This window comes from Cydia pomonella, chromosome 19 (assembly GCF_033807575.1).
Source record: "Cydia pomonella isolate Wapato2018A chromosome 19, ilCydPomo1, whole genome shotgun sequence".
NCBI classification, from domain to species: Eukaryota; Metazoa; Arthropoda; class Insecta; order Lepidoptera; family Tortricidae; genus Cydia; species Cydia pomonella.
Window position 1 is genome coordinate 8562184 of NC_084721.1, and position 24061 is coordinate 8586244.

The 24061-nt window shown below is 38.9% G+C and overlaps 2 protein-coding genes across 3 annotated transcripts; one reads left to right on the forward strand and one right to left on the reverse strand.

The window, feature by feature from the left end:
- The first annotated feature begins 71 nt into the window (after window positions 1-71).
- Window positions 72-5660, forward strand: LOC133528460 (photoreceptor outer segment membrane glycoprotein 2-like). The gene is made up of 6 exons (XM_061865853.1): window positions 72-293; window positions 3073-3229; window positions 3485-3662; window positions 4239-4368; window positions 4585-4692; window positions 5240-5660. Exons 1-6 carry the CDS (start codon window positions 72-74, stop codon window positions 5525-5527), a joined length of 1083 nt encoding a protein of 360 aa, XP_061721837.1. The 3' UTR covers window positions 5528-5660.
- LOC133528670 (isopentenyl-diphosphate Delta-isomerase 1) lies at window positions 5518-12458 on the reverse strand. Of its 2 annotated transcripts, none has more exons than XM_061866135.1 (6): window positions 12257-12458; window positions 11430-11554; window positions 10334-10519; window positions 9361-9489; window positions 7679-7854; window positions 5518-6181 (listed from the first exon to the last, which is right to left on the reverse strand). In XM_061866135.1, exons 2-6 carry the CDS (start codon window positions 11547-11549, stop codon window positions 6040-6042), a joined length of 753 nt encoding a protein of 250 aa, XP_061722119.1. In that variant the 5' UTR covers window positions 11550-11554; window positions 12257-12458; the 3' UTR covers window positions 5518-6039. The 2 variants fall into 2 exon arrangements, with proteins under 2 accessions (XP_061722119.1, XP_061722118.1); XM_061866134.1 differs by having other exon boundaries at window positions 12253-12458.
- Between the last annotated feature and the right edge of the window lie 11603 nt (window positions 12459-24061).

Genomic DNA, 24061 nt, shown 5'->3' on the forward strand with positions numbered 1-24061 from the left:
ATAATGACAATAATTGTCAGCTACAACAGATTTATTTTGGAATCGTAATTCTCTTAAACAAATAGGCTGAAATGGTTTCAGCGATCTATTTAACATGGTCGTCATTCAACAATATCCGCCTACTGCTGATGGCGAGCAAGCCCATAGTTATTTTCTACTTGATCTGGCTGGTGAATACGTCGGAGAGCATTCGTAGCGAGGAGGGCGCGTTGTTGGATCTCGTGTGTTGGCCGGATGGCAATGCTATACCGGTTATCGTTGCATGTGTAGGCATTATTGCCGTTATTATTCAGGTAAATGAAATCTATAGCCCCCTCCAGACTATGCGCGTGAATCGCGGCGCGACTTCGCGGAGCGAACATACCGCAACGTTGACGTAGACTCCACACTCGCACAACTTCACGGCGATTTCGCAGTTTGGTTCGCGGCAAGATGGCGCCAAAGTGTCAGCTGATCGGATTTCGTTTGCGGCAAGGCACTGATTCAAACTGGGAACTGTCAAATTGATTTTTGGTTGATCAAGTTCGCACCCAATAACCAAGTAGCCGCCAAAGAAGGTTATGACAGTTTACATATTAACCGACTCGTGAGCGAATCGCGGCGCGAAGCGATCGCGAGTGTGGAGTCTTGCAAGTTCGCGCTTCGCGTCTCCGTTGACGCGGGCCAAATACCGACAAAAAACGGGGAATAAGGCGCGAAGGCGTGAACAATCTGCAAAATCGACGCGAGGGGCCTCCACACTTGCATTCGCAGCTTCGCGCCTCGATTCGCGCACGAGTGTGGAGGGCCCTTATCATAATTATCCTTGATCATAGCGATTGAAATATGTTGTGTACTAGACTTTTACAATTGGCAAAGATCAGTACGTTCAGGTGCGAGGATCGATAAACTATCCTTCAAGCTGTCGTCAAACAGCGAATTCTCCCAAATGGTTGGCAACGCAAATGTGGCGTCACGTGATACATTGGGGTGGTTGCACTCAGTGTCACATCGTATGTGCGTTGCAAACCATTTATTGAGTAAGTATTATTATTATTTCCTTTATTCGTTTAAAATCTTAGGTTATTTATAATATGAATATAAAAGTAAAATATAAAAACACAAAACAATACAAAATAGGTACCTACATATAAACACATTATAAATTATAAAAATAAAAAACCTAACCTAGGGTGCCGCCAGCAGCGGGGCAGGGCCCAAGCTGCCGGTGGTCAGGGCCGGAGAGCGAGGAACCGACGTACTATACGCGCCGTTAGATTACCGCCTTCTGCATCTGACCCTTGATCCAGCCACCCAGCGAGAGTCTCTCTGTGTTGGTCGAGACTCTTCGTATTATTATTAGAGTACGAATAGTAGATTGTGTCACAAGGAAGCCAAGCCAAATAAAATATTTACGGCGAGGGCGTATATTGAAGCCTGAGCGTAGGATTCAAGCAGATATTACACTACTCGGTATTCAGGGACCCTTTTTTTTTTTTTTTTTTTTATTAAAAACTGATCGGCGATTGGCTCTAGTCACACCTGATGGAAAGTGAAGACAGGGCCTAAGATGGAGCTCACCGATTCAGTAGTAGCCTATTCACTCTTACTTTAAAGAGACCGAGGTCATATTTATCAGGGAATACAGAGGGTGGGAGCGCATTCCATTCTTTAGCCGTCCGTAACAAAAAAGAGGAGGCAAACCGTTTAGTGCGAACAAATGGAATGTGTACCACGAACGGGTGCATTCGCTCCCCACGCCTGGACGTCCGATGATGGAAAGGGGAAGGTGGGATCAGATCGTACAGTTCCTGTGCACACTCCCCGAAATGTATCCGATAGAACACCGATAGGCTAGCGACTCGACGGCGATGCTCAAGGCTCTGTAATTTTGACTTGATAGATGGGTCATCGCCAAAAAGTCTATGAGCCCGGCGCTCTATCGAGTCCAGGGCCGCCAGCTGATATTTGGCGGAACCGTCCCATAGGTGGCAGCAGTATTCCATGCTCGAGCGGACCTGTGCTTGGTATAGGGAGAGAAGCTGTTTCGGCGTGAAATACCGCCTCACCTTAAATAGGACACCAAGTTTTTTGGCAGCAGTTTTAGCCCTGGACTCAATAGTCAACCCGAAGTTTAAGTTCGATTTTAAACTTAGACCAAGAAGCTCTAAAGTGTTAGTCACGGGAAGGGACACATTTCGGAAAGTGGGAGCCAAGGTGAACTGGCTCCGTTTTGCGGTGAAAAGACACGCCTGTGGTTTGGTGGCTAACCCTAACTAAGGGTGGTGTAATAAGAGTTAGAAAGTAAGGGTCCCTAACTAGGGCGACAGGACGGGCCCGGCAGCCTTGCTCCCTGACCGCCCTTACGATCGAGTAGTGTAATAATACTTAGGGCAGTTAGGGAACTCAGTCGTCGCGCGGCTAGCGTGGAGTGCGTATGTGCAGGTAGGTAGTGATAGTGAGTGATTCGTGCGACCCCGGCCGCCATTTTGATTAGACGCCATGGTTCCAGAGCACTGAGTATCCTCATATTGGAGTGCTGTTCTCTTAATTTCAAGTATTGCTTGACCCAGATCCTTCTCCTCTTCTTTTTTTCTTCTATAATATTCATGGATGCAACTACCAAAGCCACGGCAATCATTGTTTTTTTTTAATGATTTAGATAAAACAGGCGCCATAATACGTCTCTATCCGCGCCCGTTCGAATGCAGACTAAACACAGAGAGTGAGGGAGCCGATATTCAGTGCAGTGTAATAAATCGACGCCCTTGCAAGGGGCCACGCCCTCCTAACTACCGGGCCCTGAATACCGTGTAGTGTAATATCTGCTTTAACTGTGTTACGTCCAAGATGGGAAATAATTTGGCTACCACGTGACACATACCTACTGATTTTCACATCACCGATGAGAAAATCGTTCTATTTCAAAATATTATTTAAGCTAAAAAAATATAAAAATAGTGTCATAAAACAGAAAAGTGTTACTTTGATCCCTCCTAGCAGGGAAAAGTGCCACTTTGATTCCTCTTAGTAGGGAAGAAAAAGCCCTTTTCCGAATAGGTGACGTGAAAAGTATATTTGTTTTTCTTGTAGATTTATGGATTGTACCAACTGTTCAAGGCTGGTTTACCTAGAGTCGAGTACAACGTCACCAATGGCCTCTTCTATTACATATGGGCGCTCATTATAATTATTATTTTATTTCTGGCGGTCATGTTTTATTCCGGTCTGCAAACGACTATTATAAGAGGTAGGCTTTCAAGATGAGGTACCTATACGTTTTTATACTTTGATTTTATTTTCATTACGTAAAAACGTGCAGAAAATCAACTAATGCCATTGTGACCCAGGTAGCCAAACGGTTTTATGCATCTCCCGCATCCTGGTTGGTTTCCAGCCTTGGGCACTGGAGGCCTTAGTCACTTTTTCTTTCTTATATGTATGTTATATGACATTTCAAGTTTAAATTTTAAACATTATTGCCTATTAGAAATATTTTTCGCAGCTAAAATAAAAGGCGGTATAACTAAAGCAATGCTTCTTTACTCGAGCCACCTGCCATCCAAAGTGGCGATCGACCAGCTACAAACTCGCTTCCACTGCTGCGGACGAGTGCAGTACCAGGAGTGGTTCTACATACCCTGGTACACCTCCGGGGCTAGCGGCAACGTCGTCTTAAAGAGGTCGGTACGATTGAAAAACCATCGCAAGTTCCGTTCCATAGCTGCGGGCGAGTGTAGTACCAGGAGTGGTTCTACATACCCTGGTACACCTCCGGGGATAGCGGGAACGCACTCTTGAAGGTTAGACCCCCTGCAAGTTCGTTTCCACGCGGGCGAGTGCAGTATAGGGACCGTGCGCGTTGGAGGGTCAGCCATCTTGTGGCCTGAATCGGAACCATAAACATGTAAATTTACACGTCACGTCCTGTGCATAGTAGGTTCTGCCATCTTTTGGGCTACATCGGAACAATAAGCATCACATTTACCTACGCCTCGCGCCAAAAATCTGACGGCTCCTTTGCTGCCTCCTACAGTTCATGCACGCTCCCTATCTGAGGTTCTACATGACGTCGACGTACTTGAGAGGTCTAAGAGTAAAAGTCGTGGATTTCAGCTTCTATCATGGTGGAATAGTGCGCTGCATTATTCTTACAACAATAAAGTTGTAATTCTACTCTTGTGATCCCAAAGGGAATTGCAATCAGTGATTGTTAAGATCAATTAGATCAACCTATTCTATTTGTTTGTATTGAACAGTTCACTGCAATCTACCCACAAGTTCGTCAGCGATAATGTACCATACAGTTGTTGCTCTATGGACGTCATGCAGCCCTGCGTGCACCACAGAGTTGCCCACGAGGATACAGTGTATAAGTATAACCCACGTGTAAGTGACCTTCATACCTGCTGTTTTGTCGCCTATCGTTTGATATTACCCCATCCGTAATGTTTTTTCACCTAAATATTTACTCACCGCCCGCAAGTAATTTACTTTTATTACCTAATTATGAAAATGAGCGTAATAGTTACAAGGTAAAAAAAACAAAACATGTTGTTTTCAATTGAAAATTACAAAAGCAAAAGTATTATTTGCATTTTTCAGCAAAAACTGACGATATGGGAAGCTGGTTGCGAAGAGAAACTGATAAATGAAATGATGACGATTTCATGGCGGCTTAACGCAGTGATGGCGCTTATTACAATAGCCATGGTGAATACCAATAAAGTACTTGGACGTATTTTTTATGGGCCCTTGAAAATATAGCCTTTTGTGTAAAGCATCGAATATGCCCATATGTTGTTGCAGAACTTCAGACACCGTGCGTCGTTAAAAGTTAACTGACCATTCTTAAGACCTTATACTTAAGCGATGGTTAGTTCGATTGTTGCTGGCTGTACGTACAGGTAGACTGTACTTCAATTCAATGTACATGTAATTTGTATGTATGTATGTATGTATGTATGTGTAATGTACTATGATACCTGGCCAAGGGGAGGGGGAGAGGCACACATTTAGTTACATATTTCTTCTCTGACCCCCCGTCCTATGGGTGATGCCCTAGTCAATTAGAATTATTTGGTACATGTGATTATGATTGCGTGATAATTGCCATTGAAGGCATTCTTGGCAGGTACCAAATTTAATAAACAACAGTTAAGGTCTGATACCGATGAGACAAATTTAGCGTAAGTTTAGGTCGGCGCCGATTTACATAAATCGAAAGTGTCACGCTGACTTTATCTTGTAAATGAACTAGATTCTCCAAGGCGTTGCGGTGAGATACCTCCACACGGCGTACAGAAGCGGCCTGCACATCGGAAACCAGGTCGCGTGCGAAGCCTACTTGCTTCGTTCCGTGGGCGCCACCACCTCTAAACGAATCGACTGTCCCAGGAAATTCTTTCGCAAGAAAAACTTCCACCATTCGAGAACGTTACAGTGGGTGAAAGCCACTTACACCCCCAGGAAAATAAATTGTAAAGCTTCTTTATCCCCCGATATGAATAGTTCGGACGAATTATTGAAACAAATTGATGGAGAATAGCGTTTAATAAAATAATTAATTTGAATATAATTTGTATTTGGAGCTCCCATTTAAATACCTAAACCTACTAATGTTTATCAGCTGCCTGCTTATAGAACAAAAACAGAAACATCTGTGCGCGACAGAACTTGTGGCTTGTGTTTATAATGACTATTTTTGCTTTATCGCGCCCTATTTCCATTCTACCTAAAACCTACCAATGTAAATAAAATAATAAGCTATGAAATAATAACACTGGTGATAAAATAAAGGTGCTGACGCATGAAACAGACAAATGCGCAAACAACATTGTTAACATAAGTGTCTTAACAACTGTCAATAGCACAACTATTCCGATATTTAAAGTGGCACGGGGTCATAGCTATACATATTAAAGAAAATTAACACATTTGATTAATTGAAATAAACTAAATAAAATGCGATATTGTTAGAATTGCCACTGCTTCCTTGTTCGTAATTAATTATATACACATAATATTATTAATAGCAATATAATATAAATGGAAATATGATTATTTTTCTATGAACTTGTGTATTTTCTCTGGCTCGGCGAGTTCCTTGAGACGGTGCAGGTTGTCCCACCATAGCTTCAGTCTATGGCGCCTGATCATGTTGAACCAGGGTGTTATCGGCCCTTCCAACGTCGGGATAAATCTGAAATTTAAAAAAGCACCGAAATAATTAATTATAGGAACATTGCAGTTTAAAAGTAAAATCAAGACAACTGGTTAGGTTAAATAAAACTGTTTCCTACCTGTTCTAGAAAGGTGACGGAATATACTATAGAAAAAACAAAATAAACACCCAACAAATTAAAACAGCACCATCTAGTTGAAAACTATCTAAGCTCCAACTCGACAGACAACACTTTTGATTAATAAAATCCGCACTCAAATCAAATCGGTTCATCCGTTAAGGAGCTACAATGCCCCAGACAGACACACAGATAAACGTTAAACTTATAACACCCCTTTTTCCGTTAGGGGTTAAAATGTAGACCCGCTGGACTAAATCTATTCGGTCAGAGTCCAAACATACCACTGAACCGTTAAATCTAGTGCTTAATTGTCATTCAACCTAAATACATTATGTTAACCATATCTACGTTAGAGAAAGTAGTTAAACAATTTAGTGTTTTATGGATTTCAAGCCTAGACTAGACCAGTTACTAATCTTACTTTTAAATTTAAAATTTGCGTTACATTTAAAATATGAGTGGCTTAACCTAAGCTTTTAAAATATGAGTGGCTTAACCTAAGCTTTATGCTGGATAGACGGTCATTCTTATCTTCTTCTCTTTCTTTGATGATCTTTTATTAGACTCGTTAGTGTCCCATACCGGCGGGCCGGCGGCTCAGGATGAATTCGTCCACAATTCTATTTCGTCACTTTTTAAGTTGTCAACATTGCCATATGGTCCACTGTCCTGATTCGTCGACATGCCTACGTGGTCACCTTCGTAACTCGTACATTCCTATATTGTCCGCGGTGCTAACTCTTCACTATTCCTAAATCGACCACGCGCTAACTTGTCACCATTCCTATATCACCTTAGCACTCTCCTACAGAAGACATACGATACGAATGGTGACGAGTTAGCACCGTGGGCCATATAGGAATATATGGACAAGATAAGAAATTGACGATATAAAAATGTGGACGTGTTAGGAAGGTGACGATTTAGGAATTGTATGCTGACGACATGGCATTGTGGACGATTTAATAATTGCTATTATTATTATTTGACGAAATTTAATTTTAATTCTATACATTTTATAATTTTCAAAATTTAATTTAATGCGTTTAATTGTAATATCTTAATTGTAATTGTTATGTTATATTGTTTAATGGACAATTTAAATTACTGTAGAGATAAGTTATTTTATGCATTTTATTATTTTATGCTCATCTGGTTATGTCTGTGTTTGTGATCTCTGTATGTACTAACAATAGTCTTGTAAGTTATGTTGTGTAATACTAACACTTTTATGGGTTTTGCCTGAAATAAAGGATTTAATTAATAATTAAAAAAAAATAATAATAATAATAAGGTGACGTAGTAGGATTGTGGACGAAGTAGTCCTGATCCGGGCCGGGGTATCCTACAGCGGTTACGTTTACATTTTAGCAAAGCCTGACAGTTCTACTTACGCATTGAACTCGTTCTTGGGCACGAAGCAGTACTCGGATATCTCGTTCGAGTTGGGCTTGATCTTGAAGTCGCTCTGCAGGAAGAGCACGTGGTCGATCTCGTGCTCGCCGAACACGCCGTCGCCGGGGTCGTGGTAGTGCACGCGCGTCAGGAACGTGAACAGTTCCGGCTCCATCTGTTCACAGATTCTGACTTTTACACTGGGTACCCTTTGAATCGTGTGCGCCGCATCGTGAACCTTGTCGGAATGCAGGAAAGTTGAAGGTTGTTGAGGCGGTCAAGCCTTTACCGACTTTCAAAAAAGCGGCGGTTATAAGTCTGTTTCTTTAGGGTTCCGTACCCAAAGGGTAAAACGGGACCCTATTACTGAGACTCCGCTGTCCGTCTGTCACCAGGCTGTATCACATGAACCGTGATAGCTAGACAATTGAAATGTTCACAGATGATGTATTTTTGTTAAGGTCCGACCGAGATCTCGGTCTCGGCATTCTCGGCCAAAAATCGAGCCGAGATCAGGCATCTGCATTAATTAATAGGCTGCATATATAGGTCATACTGAACAACTTTGACAATGGGACCAACACCGATATATAATTATACCAAATTTCATCTAAGATGTAAAATGTACGTTCTATACAGGGTGTTTATTTAGTCGCCTGCAATAATTTACGGGGTGAATATATAGGTCATACTGAGAATTTTTTTTTGATCAGACTTGTCAAGGTCAGACATCCAAAATGTTTGAAACAGACACGGATAGATTATCATACTCTGTGGAAACGTGCAACAGCAGGGGTGTCACATGACAGGCGCCTAACCTTTAAAAACCTGTACACTCGCTTTATTACGGTCACTTCTGAAAATATCGATACAAAAATAGTGCCAAAAATATGTATACACGACTTTATTGCCCATATATTAAGGTAGTGTATACATATTTTTGGTACATTTTTCGTACATTTACCGTGTCTGTACCTCATACTGTAGTACTTTTTGAAGTTCCTGTAGTCCCTTTTGAAGTTCCTATACTATATTTGCCTTTTTTGAAGTTTCTATTTCTAACAAAATACCTACCTAATTGTTTACTAGCTTTTATTTAACTTGCCCTGTTAGTATGTATGCATGTATGTGTGTGAAGGTCAAATTTTGGAAGCTTAATTTGACCCACTTCCCGATTTCCGATTAGCCGAGTCCACACAGAGCGAGCATACGCGCGAGGCAATTTCCTCACGCACAAACCGGCCAGTGTAGACGTGCCTCGCGCCTATGCTCGCTCTGTGTGGACCCGGCTATTGAGCTGAAATTTTGCACACATATGTAATTCGGGTCACAAAGCAGTATGCAGTACCCTAGTACCATCAAGCTGATCTGATGATAGAGACAGAAGGTGGCCATAGGAACTCTGTGACGAAACAACATAACCTAATCCAATAACATAATCTAATAATATTCTTGTTTTAATTAGCATGGATTTCCGCAAAGTAACGCCTGATTCTATTAATTACAACATAACCTAATTATGTTTGGGGATTTTAGAATTGTCTCTATGAGTATTAGTTGCCTGTGGTAAGAAAAGTACAGTCAATACAGTCAGCAATAAAAGCTTGTACCAAAAAAAAAAAACATATTTTGCTACAACTGATAGATAATTTTTAATTTAAAAAAGATAGCAAATAATTACCTGGTCCATTGGTATGCCTAGTTCATGGTTCATTCTCCGCCTGGCAGCATCTATGATGTTCTCTGGCTTGTTGTCTATGTACAATGGATGACTGCAGCAGGCGTTGGAGTAGTAATCTGGGTATGTAACCTGAACATAGAACATATTGTGCTATAATTATGTTATTAAACAATGGCCTCTGATATCCAGGACTCAAAAATCAGCTTATTCTCATAATTTTGTTTTTTTTTTTTCACCACACTAGCGTTCCATTTATGAACTGTTCATATAGGCTCTCTGAATTGTTCAAAAACTGATGCATGAGTTGCATTTAATTCACAAGTGTGAACAAGTAATTTGATGCAAATGTTTAGGTTTAAAGAATCTTTATTACTCATAAGAATATTACAATTCACTTACTCATGTATAAGTGTGTTTTACTCATGTAAAACATACTTATATTAATAATTAATTATACGAGTACATTTTTATCTATTTATAACATTAAGGTGCAAATTTTATTATATTCTTGCAAAACTATAGAAAGAAAAAATATTGATGTGTGTAGGTAGACATTTTTTTTAAATGTTTAATTATTTCTTTAGGTTGGTTGGTAAAATTTACTTTTAAATGATGATTTTGTATGATAAATATTTAATAATGTTAATTAGCCGGGTCCACACAAAGCGAGCATATGGGCGAGGCAATTTCCTCACGCACAAACCGGCCAGTGTAAAAATATTGGTGTACACATCTTACTCAAAAATATGTCCCATAGCATCTTATTCCAGTGTAATAAGAGCGTAGTACCACATTTATGAGATGATTATTCGATACATATTTTTGCACTTGACTGTGCATGAGGAAATTGCCTCGCACGTATGTGCTCGCTCGCTCGCTCTGTGTGGACCCGCATAATTAAGAAAAACAATTACACACTGTAGTTGCAATACTTGCAATATAGTCTTGTCAATTTTGTAAAAAGATAATTTACCTTTTGGCTTGACCTCCTTTGTAACAACATGTCACCTCTCTTGTTAAACAGGAAGACACTAAAGGCTCGGTGCAGCAAGATATCGCCCTCAGGGCCCACTTTGTGGCATTCTCTCTTAGTTGCGGTACCAATGATATTGTCCTTCTCATCCACTAATAGGCAAATGTCTTTATCCAGTGCTTCAGCCTGCAGTATGTCAGATTAAATTGAGAAACAATAATATTATGGCAGGTGAGCAGTATGAGTGCCGCTTTAAAACTGGAGCGTGGGTAACTCAACCCATTATAGTAAATTGTTAATTTTGTCAATACAGTAACATATTTTAATTGTAGGCCAGATACACACTTGATAGATAGGCACTTGATGGTCACGGTCAAAACCTACCTGGCTTGTAATATAAGTAAGCAACTGAGTGTTCAAGCAAAATAATTTAGAACGAAAAATTAAAGGTCATTATCAAAAATATGTATGCTTTGAAAAATATATATGTATACTCAATAAGTAAATTGTTAGTAATGTCAATATAATAACACATTGTAATTGTAGGTCAGACACTTTACACTAGATCTGGGGTTTACCAATTAGTTTCTTCAGAGGTTCGATTATAAAACAAAATGACCATCACAGACCACTCTACTTGAGTTTTCTGAATGGCAGTTCACCGTTTGGTGACCCCTGCACTAGATGTTCATGTCAAAACTTGTCAGCCAGACAAGTTTTGACATGAACATATAATATATGTAAGCCAATGGGCATACAAGCAAAAAAAAATATAGGCCAAAAATAATAATAAATATTATACGAAATTATTACACAAATTGACTAAGTCCCACAGTAAGCTCAATAAGGCTTGTGTTGAGGGTACCTAGACAACGATATATATATAATATATAAATATTTATAAATACTTAAATACATAGAAAACACCTATGACTCAGGAATAAATATCCATGCTTATCACGAGAATAAATGCCCTTACCAGGATTTGAACCCGGGACCATCAGCTTCGTAGGCAGGGTCACTACCCACTAGGCCAAACCGGTCGTCGGGGTAATAAATATATGATACTAAAGTAAATATATTACAATGAGGTTACCTGAATTGGTTCTACACCTTCTTTGGTTTCAGGCAGTGGCTTTGCCGTATCTGAAGACAAGAGCCGTGTCTCCAGACGCAAAGCATTCCAAAAACTCCGAGATATGTTCCGAACCAACATTTTGTCTAAAACCAAAAATTACACTACAGCTTCAAAGTACTATCAGTAACTTTATCCCCATCCTAACAAAAGATATGTTAATATAGGTTGACATTACAGATAATAATCTACTTGTGGCATAGCTGTTGTAAGGTATGTCTGATAACATCAATTACACAATAGCTCATTATGCCAGCAGTCAAGTTCAATTCAGACATGTATCTATAGTATATGATTTCTGGTTATTTAAAATGTCCTTGTATATAATATTCATGTGCACAATGTCACTTAGGACAAAATGTACACATAATATTTGTTGGTAAAACGAAAATCGACAGTATATAGGTTCAACCATTTAACGTTGTTGAACAAACTCTCGTGTTGAATAATGGTCCCTATTAGTTCATTTTTATATGGAGTAGCGGTCACTTAGTAGACAATTTTTGGATGTTTAGCAGTTTAGAAATGTATCATTTAAGTAATAAAATACGGTAAGTCAATTATTCCATAAATAAAGCCCAATCAAAAGAGACTTGAGCCAATTGTCATAGGGAACATAATTCGACGCAAGAGCCGCAAGGGTACAAATTCATAATTCCTATAATAAAAAATGATTACGACAAAAACCTGTAAACCTAAACGAGTCTTGTACATTATTTAATGTTCACTTTAAATGCACTTCGAAATCCGTAAAATATTAACGTAACAACTGCGGAATGCGTACCTACCTGCTTTGCTATTTACTACTGATACGCTTAGGATACGCCGGTTAATTATTTACTTATTAAGATTATTAAATTACATTACTCAAATCAGACCGATTAAAGTCGCGATCAAAGAGCGTATAATCACTATTTTAATTTGATAACCGCAGGAAATATTGGTATTATTTGAGTTTTTTTATTTGACGATGACATGTCATGTCATCTGTCACTGTCAATTTAAGGCCTCTACAAACGTTTGCGATTTATCGGTTCAACACAGAGAGAAGGAGCGATATAAGTTTTTGCATGCTAGTATTATTATATACATATAGCAGAATAAGCAACAAATTGTCAAAATTACATCTGTGGACACCAAAATATGTACTTATTCTATGCAAATAAAGTTATTCTATTCTATTCTATTCTAAGTTAAGACGAGACAACTTATCGCAGCCGAGCCCAGGGCTATAACATAACTAAAGAGCATATAATCATATAATCACTACGTTTTACTATTTACTGAATTCTGAAATAATCCAGAACATCATGTACTTAACAAAACTTATTTCAATAAAAAAAATTGAAATAACAAGTTTGGTTTCTATGTCAATGAGAGCCGAATTTCAGCTCACAGCAAAGAGTAAAATAATAAGAGCATATATATGTATGCCCACGGTGTACCGTTGCAACTATGTATGTTGCAACGTATCAACACAATAGAATGTGATACTGACGGACCACAGACCTTTTAAAACGCTTGATAATAAAGAAGCAGAAGTTAGAGCACAGTTAGAGTGAGACAAAAGTTGTCATATAAATTGCCGCAAATAAATCGAAATCGAAGCAAATTTATCAAAATCATGATCGAACACAGATTGTCACATCTACATATAACCCCATAAATAAATACATAAGTATTCGTATATCCTCGCCATTAATTTTTGTTGAATAACACTTTCATTTCAAGTTTTCAACGTATTTACTTATTTGTTAGCATGATTTAGTGATAATTATAAACTATAACACTATAGGGAATAATATGAGCTATAACTCTCTAAGCTCTACGCCTGAGTAGGGTACCATCAAGATTGCCTGAGTAGGCTTTATGAGCAAGTACTTTATGACCACAATTTTTTTCAACGGTCTCTAAATACGTAGGTACTTTTCTATAATAATTTTGAAACTTGCAAAAAAAATAAAACTTATTTATTAAGTAGGGGCGTGGCGCCATGCCACGACTCGCGATCATTGATTGACATAAAAGTGTTTGTTATTCCGTTTAGTCGGTAATATCCATAATTTTTTTTACATGCATGAATTTTCGAAAAAGCGAACAAATATAAGTGAAGTTCTTATATTGAACTTCGAATACATGGCTGGATACCCCTATCCCTTGTCCCGGCATTCCGAAGTTTTTTTTTTGATATTTGATAGTTTGTTCCGCGATAACTTGAGTAAATTTTGCTCTAATTTAAATGAAATCAGGTAAAACCGTAGTTGAGGGCATCGCAATTTTTAAGTTCTAACATGAGCAGGATCGATCAAGCCAAGTAACCAAGCTAAGTTGGCAGCGATATTGAGAGCACAGACTGTGCAAGTGTTATTATTAACCTTATAATTTCATAGAAGTTTGTTGTTCAAAATAACACTTTCACAGTCTTTGCTATCAAAATCTCTGCCAACTTAGCTCGGCCTAACTCGAGGCCCCAAAGCTATTTGATGAGGGTTCTTGCTATTGGTCAACTCGTTAGCAAGAAAATATGCGGCCATTAGGTCCATGTAGGATAGGGTAGGTGGACTGTTATATACGCGAGAAACTTTGTCGCGGGTATTTTGTGGGGGTAAATCAAACATTATAGGTAGTAGTCAAAATTTCAAAAACCGTTCGCCATATTGTGTTTCTTTATTTTCACTAATTATGATGATGACTTAAGAGGAAACATTAGTGGTAATTTTTCCATACGAACGTTCTCGACATTTTCCTCTCTGGATTTTGGCCTTAGATGAATATATTTTTATATGAGTTATATATTCAGTACGTTTTGCTTTTTTGATATTCTTGTTTAAAAAAATAGTAATAAATATTTGGGGACAATCTTACACAAATCGCCTAGTCCTAAACGATATACATACATATATAGATAAATACATACTTTATATATATAGAAAACACCCATGACTCAGGAACAAATATCTGTGTTCATCACAAAAATAAATGCACATACCGGGTTTCGAACCCACTAGGCAAGACCAGTCGTCATAAGAACTGTTTAAAGGTTATTTTAAAAAGTGCTAAAAACGGCCAAATTAATGCGCCGCATACAGTCGCCTAGCATACAAAAACGGTAACAATAAGCGCAAAAATCAAAATAGTTAGACACAGATACCGTCCCCCCCCTCCCCCCCCCGCTGAAGTTTACCGACGAAAAATTATGAAATTTTTACATAATATTAACATTACTATAAATTTTATAGGAAAAATATAATCAGACCTCTATACTTGGTAATATTTTTTTTTAAACAGAAAACCTTTCCGATTTCAGTTTGCAATTTAACCAACTTTACGAGTGTTTATTAGAGCTGAAATTTCTATGAGATTACATAAATACACGTTTTTTCAAATAAAAGATCAATTTTTGAATTTGGTTCACACGATAGAGAATTATCCTGGAAAAACTAACATACGTGCATTACATCGCGCAAATTAGACAATTTGCCGATAGATGGCACTGTACACAATTATACTTAGTATAGGTACTTTTGTACACGAGATAATTCAAAGTTTGTACGGAACCCTCGGTGCGCGAGTAAAACGTACTCGTACTTGACAGGTTTTTTATTTCTACTGACGAATATGGCTTGACAGAGTATAAATTGATGTCTATACATATATTGTTTATGAATCCTCTTTCAGGCTCTAGCCTACCGTTACAAACTAAAATCGTTTTTTCGTTATCTGCCTTTTTATATTTCTTTCCTATTTTAGCGGTAGCGAATCGCGCGAGTTCTCTGTTCGGGGCGAACTACTAGTTTATTTATCATATAGGCATGTCATATGGGATCTATGTTGTGACAAACTTACTGACAAAGAGTATCTAATATATATGCGCTATTATAAAATAAACACAACGCAACACTCAACGCTCCTGGGCCAATAACCTGTTGGAATGAAAGAACATCTTAACAACGCTGGTTCATGTTTAAGGCCCGATATTGAAGACGGGCTGCATAGTTGAAGAAAATTAAATTCAAATGTATGGAAAATTTGGCATAATTAATGGAGAACTTGTATCTATCCGGATATGTAGGTTACAGCGTAAAGTTAAATTTTATCTACTCTCCCCCCCCTTCCGCAGCGAGCGTCACCCCCCCGCGCTCTCGAATATGTCCCGGAGCGTGATATTTTGCACTTAAAAAATAAACCGTAAACGATACGTAACAAGTCTTTAAGAACAAAATAATCCTCGATAAATTTACTATAAACCTCTCATACAAACAAAAGCGATATCACTTACAGTTTCAGCGCAATCTGCCACCAAATACGAACGTTTTTAATAATTTGTCCATTTTTATTTACTAATCGTTTAGTTTTTTCAATAATTTCACACTTTACCGCCAAGATATGTATGACAAAAGTAAAGAATAGAATATTCTTTTTATAAAAAGGTATAATTCATTTCTAAAATCTTTCATTTCCTGTTTCTATGCTATTTTAAAAATTCACTATAATCAGAACCAGCACAGATTTGTTTGCTTTAACAAATTAGTGGGACAGGCGAAGAATGCTGTTATTTTGGCAAAATTGCTGCCTACATCGTCTGCTGCTCGACATCATTTTCAGCGAGTCTTTCACCAAGTGCAAAGTTGGAGGAGTAACGTATTACCGACGGAAGAATGGGGCTGGAAAAAAACCGTCAATTGCCTACTTCCCATTTTAAATACGGAGCCGCCAGCACCAGCCTCTATATTAAAACTAATAACGTGTGCTTGCAAACAAGGCTATGGTAAACGATGTGGATGCGTGAAAGCCGATTTAAGATGTACCACTATGTGCAAAAATTGTAGAGGCCAGAGTTGTGTGAACGTAGTCGAATTAGATGTTGAAGAAGAATAATGCTGATTTTTGAAGTACTTAGATGTCATAATAGTTATACATAAGTAATAATAGTATTAGTAAACCTAAGAAAAAATAAACTTAAGATTAAGAAAGATAAGTTAGTTGGTTTTATTTGCAATTTGCAATCTCTCTCCGGCAGAAAATAGGGCCTGAGCAATTTTCAATAGATAAGAAAAAACCTGAACAAAAAATACATCAAAGGAACTCTCGAGGCCACACTAAACACACCATTCACCATGTATCATACTTAGTTCCGTTTTGGGGTACATTTTTAGAACTTTTTTTAAGGTTCCATACCTAAAAAGGAAAAACGGAACCATTATAGGATCACTCGTGTGTCTCTGTCTGTCCGACAGTCTGTCATAGCCAATTTCCTCCAAAACTACTGGACCGATTGAGTTGAGATTTAGTACACATATGTAAATTGATGACCCAAACACGGACGTGTAACGTAAATGAATCAATTTTAAATATGGGGGCCAGTTTTGGGGGGTAAATTCGAAAAAAAAAGAAAAAAAATTCAAGCTATATCGTGTGACATATCAAATGAAAGGGTAGTTTATAAAAATCTCTAATATATTTTTTTCATAATTTTAAATTAATCAGTTTTGAAGTTATTTAAGAAAATAGGCGAAAATAAACCATGTTCTCAGCCCCCATCTCCTAAAATACTGGGCCTAAAAATTTGAAAAAAATACAGAAAATAGTTCTATATCTATAGATTACAGGAAAACATATAAAAAGTATATGATATTTAAAGTAACACCGTTTAACGAGTACGAATGCTTATATTTCGCTGAATGGCCGAATGAATTAAATTTTTAAAATAGCATAGCAACAGTAAATGAAAGGTTTTAGAAATAATTTATACCTTTTTATAAAAAGAATATTCTGTTCTTTACTTTTGTCATACATATCTTGGCGGTAAAGTGTGAAATTATTGAAAAAACTAAACGATTAGTAAATAAAAATGGAACAATTATTAAAAACGTTCGTATTTGATGGCAGATTGCGCTGAAACTGTAAGTGATATCGCTTTTGTTTGTATGAGAGGTTTATAGTAAATTTATCGAGAATTATTTCGTTGTCAAAGACTTGTTACGTATTGTTTACGGTTTATTTATTTATTTATTTATTTTTTTTTTTTTTTAATTATGGCAATTGTCTTTAGACATTTCTGCCAGCTTCACGTCAATATCAAGAGGAAAAACAACGAAGGAGTAACGATTTAATAACCGTTGGTTAACTCAGATCTGGGCTGAAAAAACAAAGGTTAATGACATTGATTACATAATTAGTATTATTAATAATTAGACATACAACTACAGATATTAGTCTGTGAGTAGGTACTAGTTAAGACACATAAGTTAAAGTATATGTTTTTTATTAGATTTTAAGTTTATTGACCTCTAGGAAAATTGCTAAAAATCTAAACACTGTTAGGTTGAACGAGAGAAGGGAGTAAACATTTGTAGGCAGCGGAATTTTTTGTTTAATTAATCCACGATATAATTGTGTATGATTCAGTCGAGGACAAGATAAAAGAATGTGGTTTAATGTTCCCTCTTCTAGCCCGCACTCACAGATCGAGTTGTCACGTATTCTCAGCTTTTTTAAAAATACTGGGGAGTTGCAGTGTCCAAGTCTCATGCGAATTATTGAAGATGTCGCTAATTTATTTAAGGTTAATTTGGAAAACCATGTCTTGTGGGGGATATCTGATTGTATTTTATAATAATGGAGTGTCTTTGTTCTATTACTCGACCTCCACCGCGACTTCCAGGAGTTGTATAGATACAATTTTGGGAGAGATAAAAGATCGTAACAGTAATTTTTAAACGGAAACTTATCGCCACATACTACTGCCTCTTTAGCTATTTCATCCACCCTCTCATTACCCGCAATGCCGGAGTGGCCTGGGACCCAAGCCAATACCACCTCCTGCCCTCTTTTGTTACATTGTACTATAGCTTCTTTAATCAGGAAAATCAGGGGGCTGTGCAACTTAGAGGAAAAAGGGTTAGTTAATAGTGCCTCCAAGGCACTACGGGAGTCGGAAAGGATAATAGAGCGATTTAGTCTCCCTAGCAAGACATATTCCAGACACTTAAGAATACCTAGGCATTCCCCAGTAAAGACCGAAGTCTCCGGTGGGCATTTTATCTTCTGGACGATACCATATTGAGTGTGATAGGTTCCAACCCCAACGCAACCCTGTGGTGATAGTTTAGAGGCATCTGAGTATATTGTGTGCCAATCCGACCACTCTTCCCCCAAAATGGAATAGATGCGAAGATTCGCCAACGGATCATCTTTCACTATCTTAAAATCTAGTATCACTTGAGGACGAAATGTAATCGTTTCATACGGGTGTTCAAATATTGGAAGTTTCAGAGAGTGATGCGCCGGATCACGAATATTATTGAATTTACGGAATCTATTGACGAGACATGGGCATAGTTTGTTTTCCCAATATTTCGATCTACGAGCATATTCCTCTAATAGCTTAATTTTGTAGTACATAGGATGGGCAGTAAATTGCAAAACTCGGAATAAATATCGATCAGATAGGTATTGTCGGCGAAGATCAAGAGGAGGTTCTAAACACTCCACCTGCATGGCATTAATGGGGCTCGACCCCATAGCACCCAATATTACTCGAAGAGCTTTAGCTTGTACACGATCTAGATAACCCATACCCACACTACTAGCCGGTTCCAATAAGTATGTTCCATAGTCTAACACACTTCTAATAATAGCGTTATACAGGAGTTTTAGAGAAATTGGGTGTGCTCCCCACCACACTCCAGATAAGCATCTAAGAATGTTTATATTGCGTTCACATTTAGTTGCCACATACTCACAATGAGGTAGTCCCGTAAGTTTTGAGTCTAGAATCAGTCCCAGAAACTTAATTTTGGATTTTATTGGTATGGGGTTACCCTTTATTGTTACCGAGACATTGGGGATCTTACGTTTTCTAGTAAAAATTACAGCATTACTTTTCTCTGGGGACAAGTCTAAGTCATGTTCCTCTAACCACACATTAAGAGTCTCCAATGATGCTGAAACCGCTTCAGCTGCTCTTTCAATTTTCGAGTCATTGTAGAAAAGAAGAACATCATCGGCATATTGTAAGACGTTCGATTGTCCAATATTCCGTTCCAAATCATAGGTATAAATATTAAATAATAGAGGGCTAAGCACTGACCCTTGAGGAAGGCCATTCCAGACGCGCCTAGATGGCGTAGTTGTTTTACAGTTGCCTCGAAATGTAATGTGTCGTTCAGATAGCATTAACATAATCAAACTGCTCAGCCTCGCCGGGACTCTCAGTTCATGAAGCTTTTTCCTGAGAGAGGGAAGCCGAACGTTATCATATGCAGCTGTTATATCGAGGAATGCCGCAACCACTGATTCGTTACGAGAAAAGGCCAGTCGAATATCAGTAGTAAATATACCGAGGCTGTCGGCGGTACTTTTACCTTTCCTGAAACCGAACTGTGACTTGGCTAGAAAATCATTCCTCTCCACAAACCACTCTACTCGGTTCTTTACGAGGTGCTCCATAATCTTCAGCATGACCGATGATAGAGCTATAGGCCGATATGACCTTGGGTCCGCTGGGTCTTTATTGGTCTTAAGGATAGGCATTACTAATTGAGACCTCCACGATTGGGGTAAGTAACCGGAAACAAAAATAACATTTACAAGATCTAAGTAATAATGCAGAAATTGATCATTGGAATTGCATATAAAGGAATAGGGAACACCATCCAACCCAGGCGTGGAATCTGTGACAGAGCTTAAAACGTTTTTTAATTCTATAACGGAAAATGGGGAATCTAGTGGATCTGAGGAAACCAAACAATACTCCAAATTTGCTTCTAGCTCACTCGGAGCATACTGAGGTGCGAGCGTATCCATGAAATCGTCAGCCCATTCGGGAGAGGATGGATGAGTAAAGGTTGTCGTTTTTTGGGAGCCTCTGTATTTCCGAATATTCTTCCATACTAAACCCGGCGGGGTGGTAGGGGAGATCGATGAACAAAACGATTTCCACCCTTCTTTCTTTTTAGAACGGAGTAATAACTTGGTCTCAGCCGATATCTTGTTAAGAAAAATATAATTATCCTGGGTCAGATTACATCGATATTGTTTTTCAGCTTTTTTCCTTTCTTTAACCTTATCGGTGCATTGATAATCCCACCAAGGTGGGGACGGGATTTTACCCGATGCTGCATTTTTAAGCGGAAAAACTGCCTCAGCACATTTTACCAGAGTGTTTGTAAAAGCCATAGCACAGTCCTCAATTTGTTCAGGAGAAATAGGGATTAATAAAGAACAGAAATCAGCTTGTTTGTCTTTAAACTCTTTCCATCTGGCACTGAGAATATTAAATCTGAGAAGAGGAACATTGGGAGCTTTATTTTTAAGTGCTAAAGGTGGGAAATCGATTATGATTGGGAAATGGTCACTACCAAACGATGAGTCTAGTACTTCCCATGTCAATTGAGAGGCTAAATAAGTGGAACACAATGACAAATCCACCGCACTAGTAGCTTCGTTGGGGCGTGTCCGTCTGGTGGCAGAACCGGAGTTAAGGATACATAAGTTACATTCATCCACTATTTTAAGTAATAGACTACCCTCAGGTTCGGTCTTGCCGCTGCCCCATACCTGATTATGACAATTAAAATCTCCTAACACTAGTAGGGGGGAAGATAGGGATTGTAAAATCAACAATAATTTATCCAATACAAATTTCGAAGGGTGTGGAATATACAGAGATACAAGAGTAAATTGTTTGATTTGTATAGCAACAATATGTAAACCTTCCACGGGAGGGATTGAAATGACGTTAAAGGTAATATTGTCTTTAATAAGTAAAGCACAGCCGGCATAACCATCTTGTCTGTCGTCACGAATGTTGACGAAACCAGGGATACGGAAGTTAGTATCCGGCTTAAGCCAAATTTCTGAAAGTGCAACGATCCTGGGTTTATGTTTGTTTAATAAATATATTAAGTCGTGTTTTTTACTGAGGATGCTACGAATGTTCCATTGAAGGACCAACTGATCCATTATTAAAAGTTGAAATGATAGAGGAAAGTAAAGGAAGGAAAGAGGCAACGTGGGACATCAGATTGTTTGATGGGGACCATTTCGACTTGGAAATGATAGAGATTAGTTGGGTGAGTAGGGCAATAATAGTTTCCGACGGGGAAGAAGCATATGGGTTATTTAATGCCGTTCCATTAGGTGATGATTCTACCTCTTCATTAGCTAGCGCCATATGGGCAGCTCGGTCATATCCTTTGCGAGGAGGAGGAGGTGTACGGGGTTTTGAAAACACAGTTTTTTTATAAGAGGTCTTGCTAGAATCCGAAGACGTGACCGCGTTGGCATAGGATTTTCCTAATGCCGGATGCATTTTATTAGCCTCTGCGTAGGAAATATTACTTTCTGCCATAGTTTTTTTGACGTTACATTGACGGGTGTATTCGGGACAAGCCTTGCTAGTGGCACAGTGTCCCGTTTCACCCCTACAGTTCACGCATTTGGCAATATCGCTATCATCTTCGCATTTGTCACCCGTATGGCTGCCGCCGCAACGGAAGCAGCGAGGGGCTGACCGGCACGTATTTTTTGTGTGTCCAAACCTACAGCAGTGGTGACATTGAGTCGTGGGAAACGTGTACACCTCTACCTGAAAGGAGTTAAAACAGGCAAAAATCCTGGTAGGCAAGACCTGACCGTCAAAGGTGAGCACCACTGTTTCCGATGGGACCCATTTATACGTACCATCCTGATAATTATTTTTTTTGAAATTTAGGCGTCTAGATCTAATTATTGGACCACACCCCATAGGGACCTTGACGAAACTTTGTATGTCTTCCGGTGTCCATTCAGTTGGGATCCCCCTAACAAGCCCTACTCTTGTCACATTAAACGAAGGGATGAACGTTTTGTACTTTTTATTCACAATTGTGTTCGAAAGGAGAAAGTTATTTGCATCCTCAGCAGAGTGAAAACTGACAGAAACCCTATTCCGCCCTATACTCTTAACGGATCCGTCAATGACATTCGGGAATTCCCTGTGATGGCTGTGAAGAAATTGTCCAAAAGTCACAGGATGCAGCGTGGCCCCTGAAGATTCACTGTCATATTGTACGTGAATGGTAAATGGCCCAGGATCGTTAAGTTTGTACTGTTTCCTATCTGTGACAGCTAGCGATGGAGTCGCGGGTAAGCTCTCAATTTGTGATACCGGAGGGGACGCCTGAAAAGGGGTGGGGGGAGTAGTAGTCTGCGATTTAAATGATTTTTGTCCAAGTTGGAGCACAGATTCTTGAGACTCAGGCATTGGTAAACCCGAAAAGGAATTTTTAACGACTACTTGATTATTTACTTCTCGTTCCGACTGAGACGCAGTCGACCCGGACCTAGATCGTGAGTACGGACCAGTTTGAGATTTTTTCGCTTTTCGAGCTTTACGTCTTTCCCTTCTACGTTCAACCTTGTCATCCTTCATTTCCGTGTCTTCTATTTCATTAGCCTGGTTTACTGTAATAAAAGCTGCCGGAGACGGGGGCGTCGAAAGAAAATTCTCGTTCGACCCCCCCGGATCACCGGGGGTATTATCGCCCATAGCGGGTTCTACCCGCACAAAGTTTGAAAAAAATATCTATACTATCACGGCTAACTACAGACAGGACAAACACAAAACACCACTTACCACCTACACCCAACACCACACACACTCACAAACCCTGATCTGAGCGCAAAAATAGGAGAAAATCCAAGATTAAATTTTAACTACTTTCAACACGTCAGACCGCGATTGACGCTCGGCCGGAACCCCCGGTTTATTTTTTAAGTGCAAAATATCACGCTCCGGGACATATTCGAGGGCGCGGGGGGGTGACGCTCGCTGCGGAAGGGGGGGGGAGAGTAGATAAAATTAAACTTTACGCTGTAACCTACATATCCGGATAGATAAAAGTTCTCCATTAATTATGCCAAATTTTCAGCTTATTGTATTGAACTAGCAACCCTATTGACATTTGTAATGGGAACTGGGCTATAACCGTGAAAATCGAAGTTCGTCAATTGCGGGCATTTTCTCTGTCACTCTAATTACGTCTTAGTGAGAGTAATAGAGAAAGATCCCCGTAATTTGCGAATTTGCGAGGTTTCGCGGTAGGCTTCTGCACGCCAACTGCTCGTCTACTGCAACATCGGCGAGCAATTCCCATACAAGTTGCAGTCGTGTGGCAGTTCGTCTTTATCGGCCCTTAATGTTTCATTTGTCGTCAAATTCTTTGTCTTAACCCATGAAGAGGGTAGTATACCACGCGATCGACCATACAAAAAGAGAAAACACGTTTTTCCACTTTTGCATTCTGTTTGTTTCATCTCACTCCTGTTTGGTTCACACGTTACACGGCAACGCAAAATGGGTTCTCTGCCAACATATATTAGAATTTCTGCAGCTGAAATAACGCAGCTCACAACTCACGTAATACACTCGTCTGGCTTCACCCTTGACAATGTGAGCAAGGGCACATTTTTCTATTTTTTTTCATTCAGGCTTCCAATAAAGATAAATTTTGAGTTTGTGTGTTCTAAAATATCTCATGAGCACCGGTCTGGACTGGGAATGCGTAGTAAATCTAACGCATGATACAGATCACATACAGATCAAAACA

What these genes read in the sequence shown, in the direction of transcription:
- LOC133528670 (XM_061866135.1), bottom strand. Translation starts at nt 11,549, where the DNA reads ATGTTGGTTCGGAACATATCTCGGAGTTTTTGGAATGCTTTGCGTCTG. An exon ending in AAAGGAGGTCAAGCCAAAAG is followed by an intron (nt 9,490 to 10,333) that starts GTAAATTATCTT and finishes TTCTATGTTCAG; the next exon opens with GTTACATACCCAGATTACTA. An exon ending in CCCAAGAACGAGTTCAATGC is followed by an intron (nt 6,182 to 7,678) that starts GTAAGTAGAACT and finishes TTTAAATTTCAG; the next exon opens with ATTTATCCCGACGTTGGAAG.
- LOC133528460 (XM_061865853.1), top strand. Translation starts at nt 72, where the DNA reads ATGGTTTCAGCGATCTATTTAACATGGTCGTCATTCAACAATATCCGC. An exon ending in TGTATAAGTATAACCCACGT is followed by an intron (nt 4,369 to 4,584) that starts GTAAGTGACCTT and finishes TGCATTTTTCAG; the next exon opens with CAAAAACTGACGATATGGGA. An exon ending in CGCTTATTACAATAGCCATG is followed by an intron (nt 4,693 to 5,239) that starts GTGAATACCAAT and finishes TAAATGAACTAG; the next exon opens with ATTCTCCAAGGCGTTGCGGT.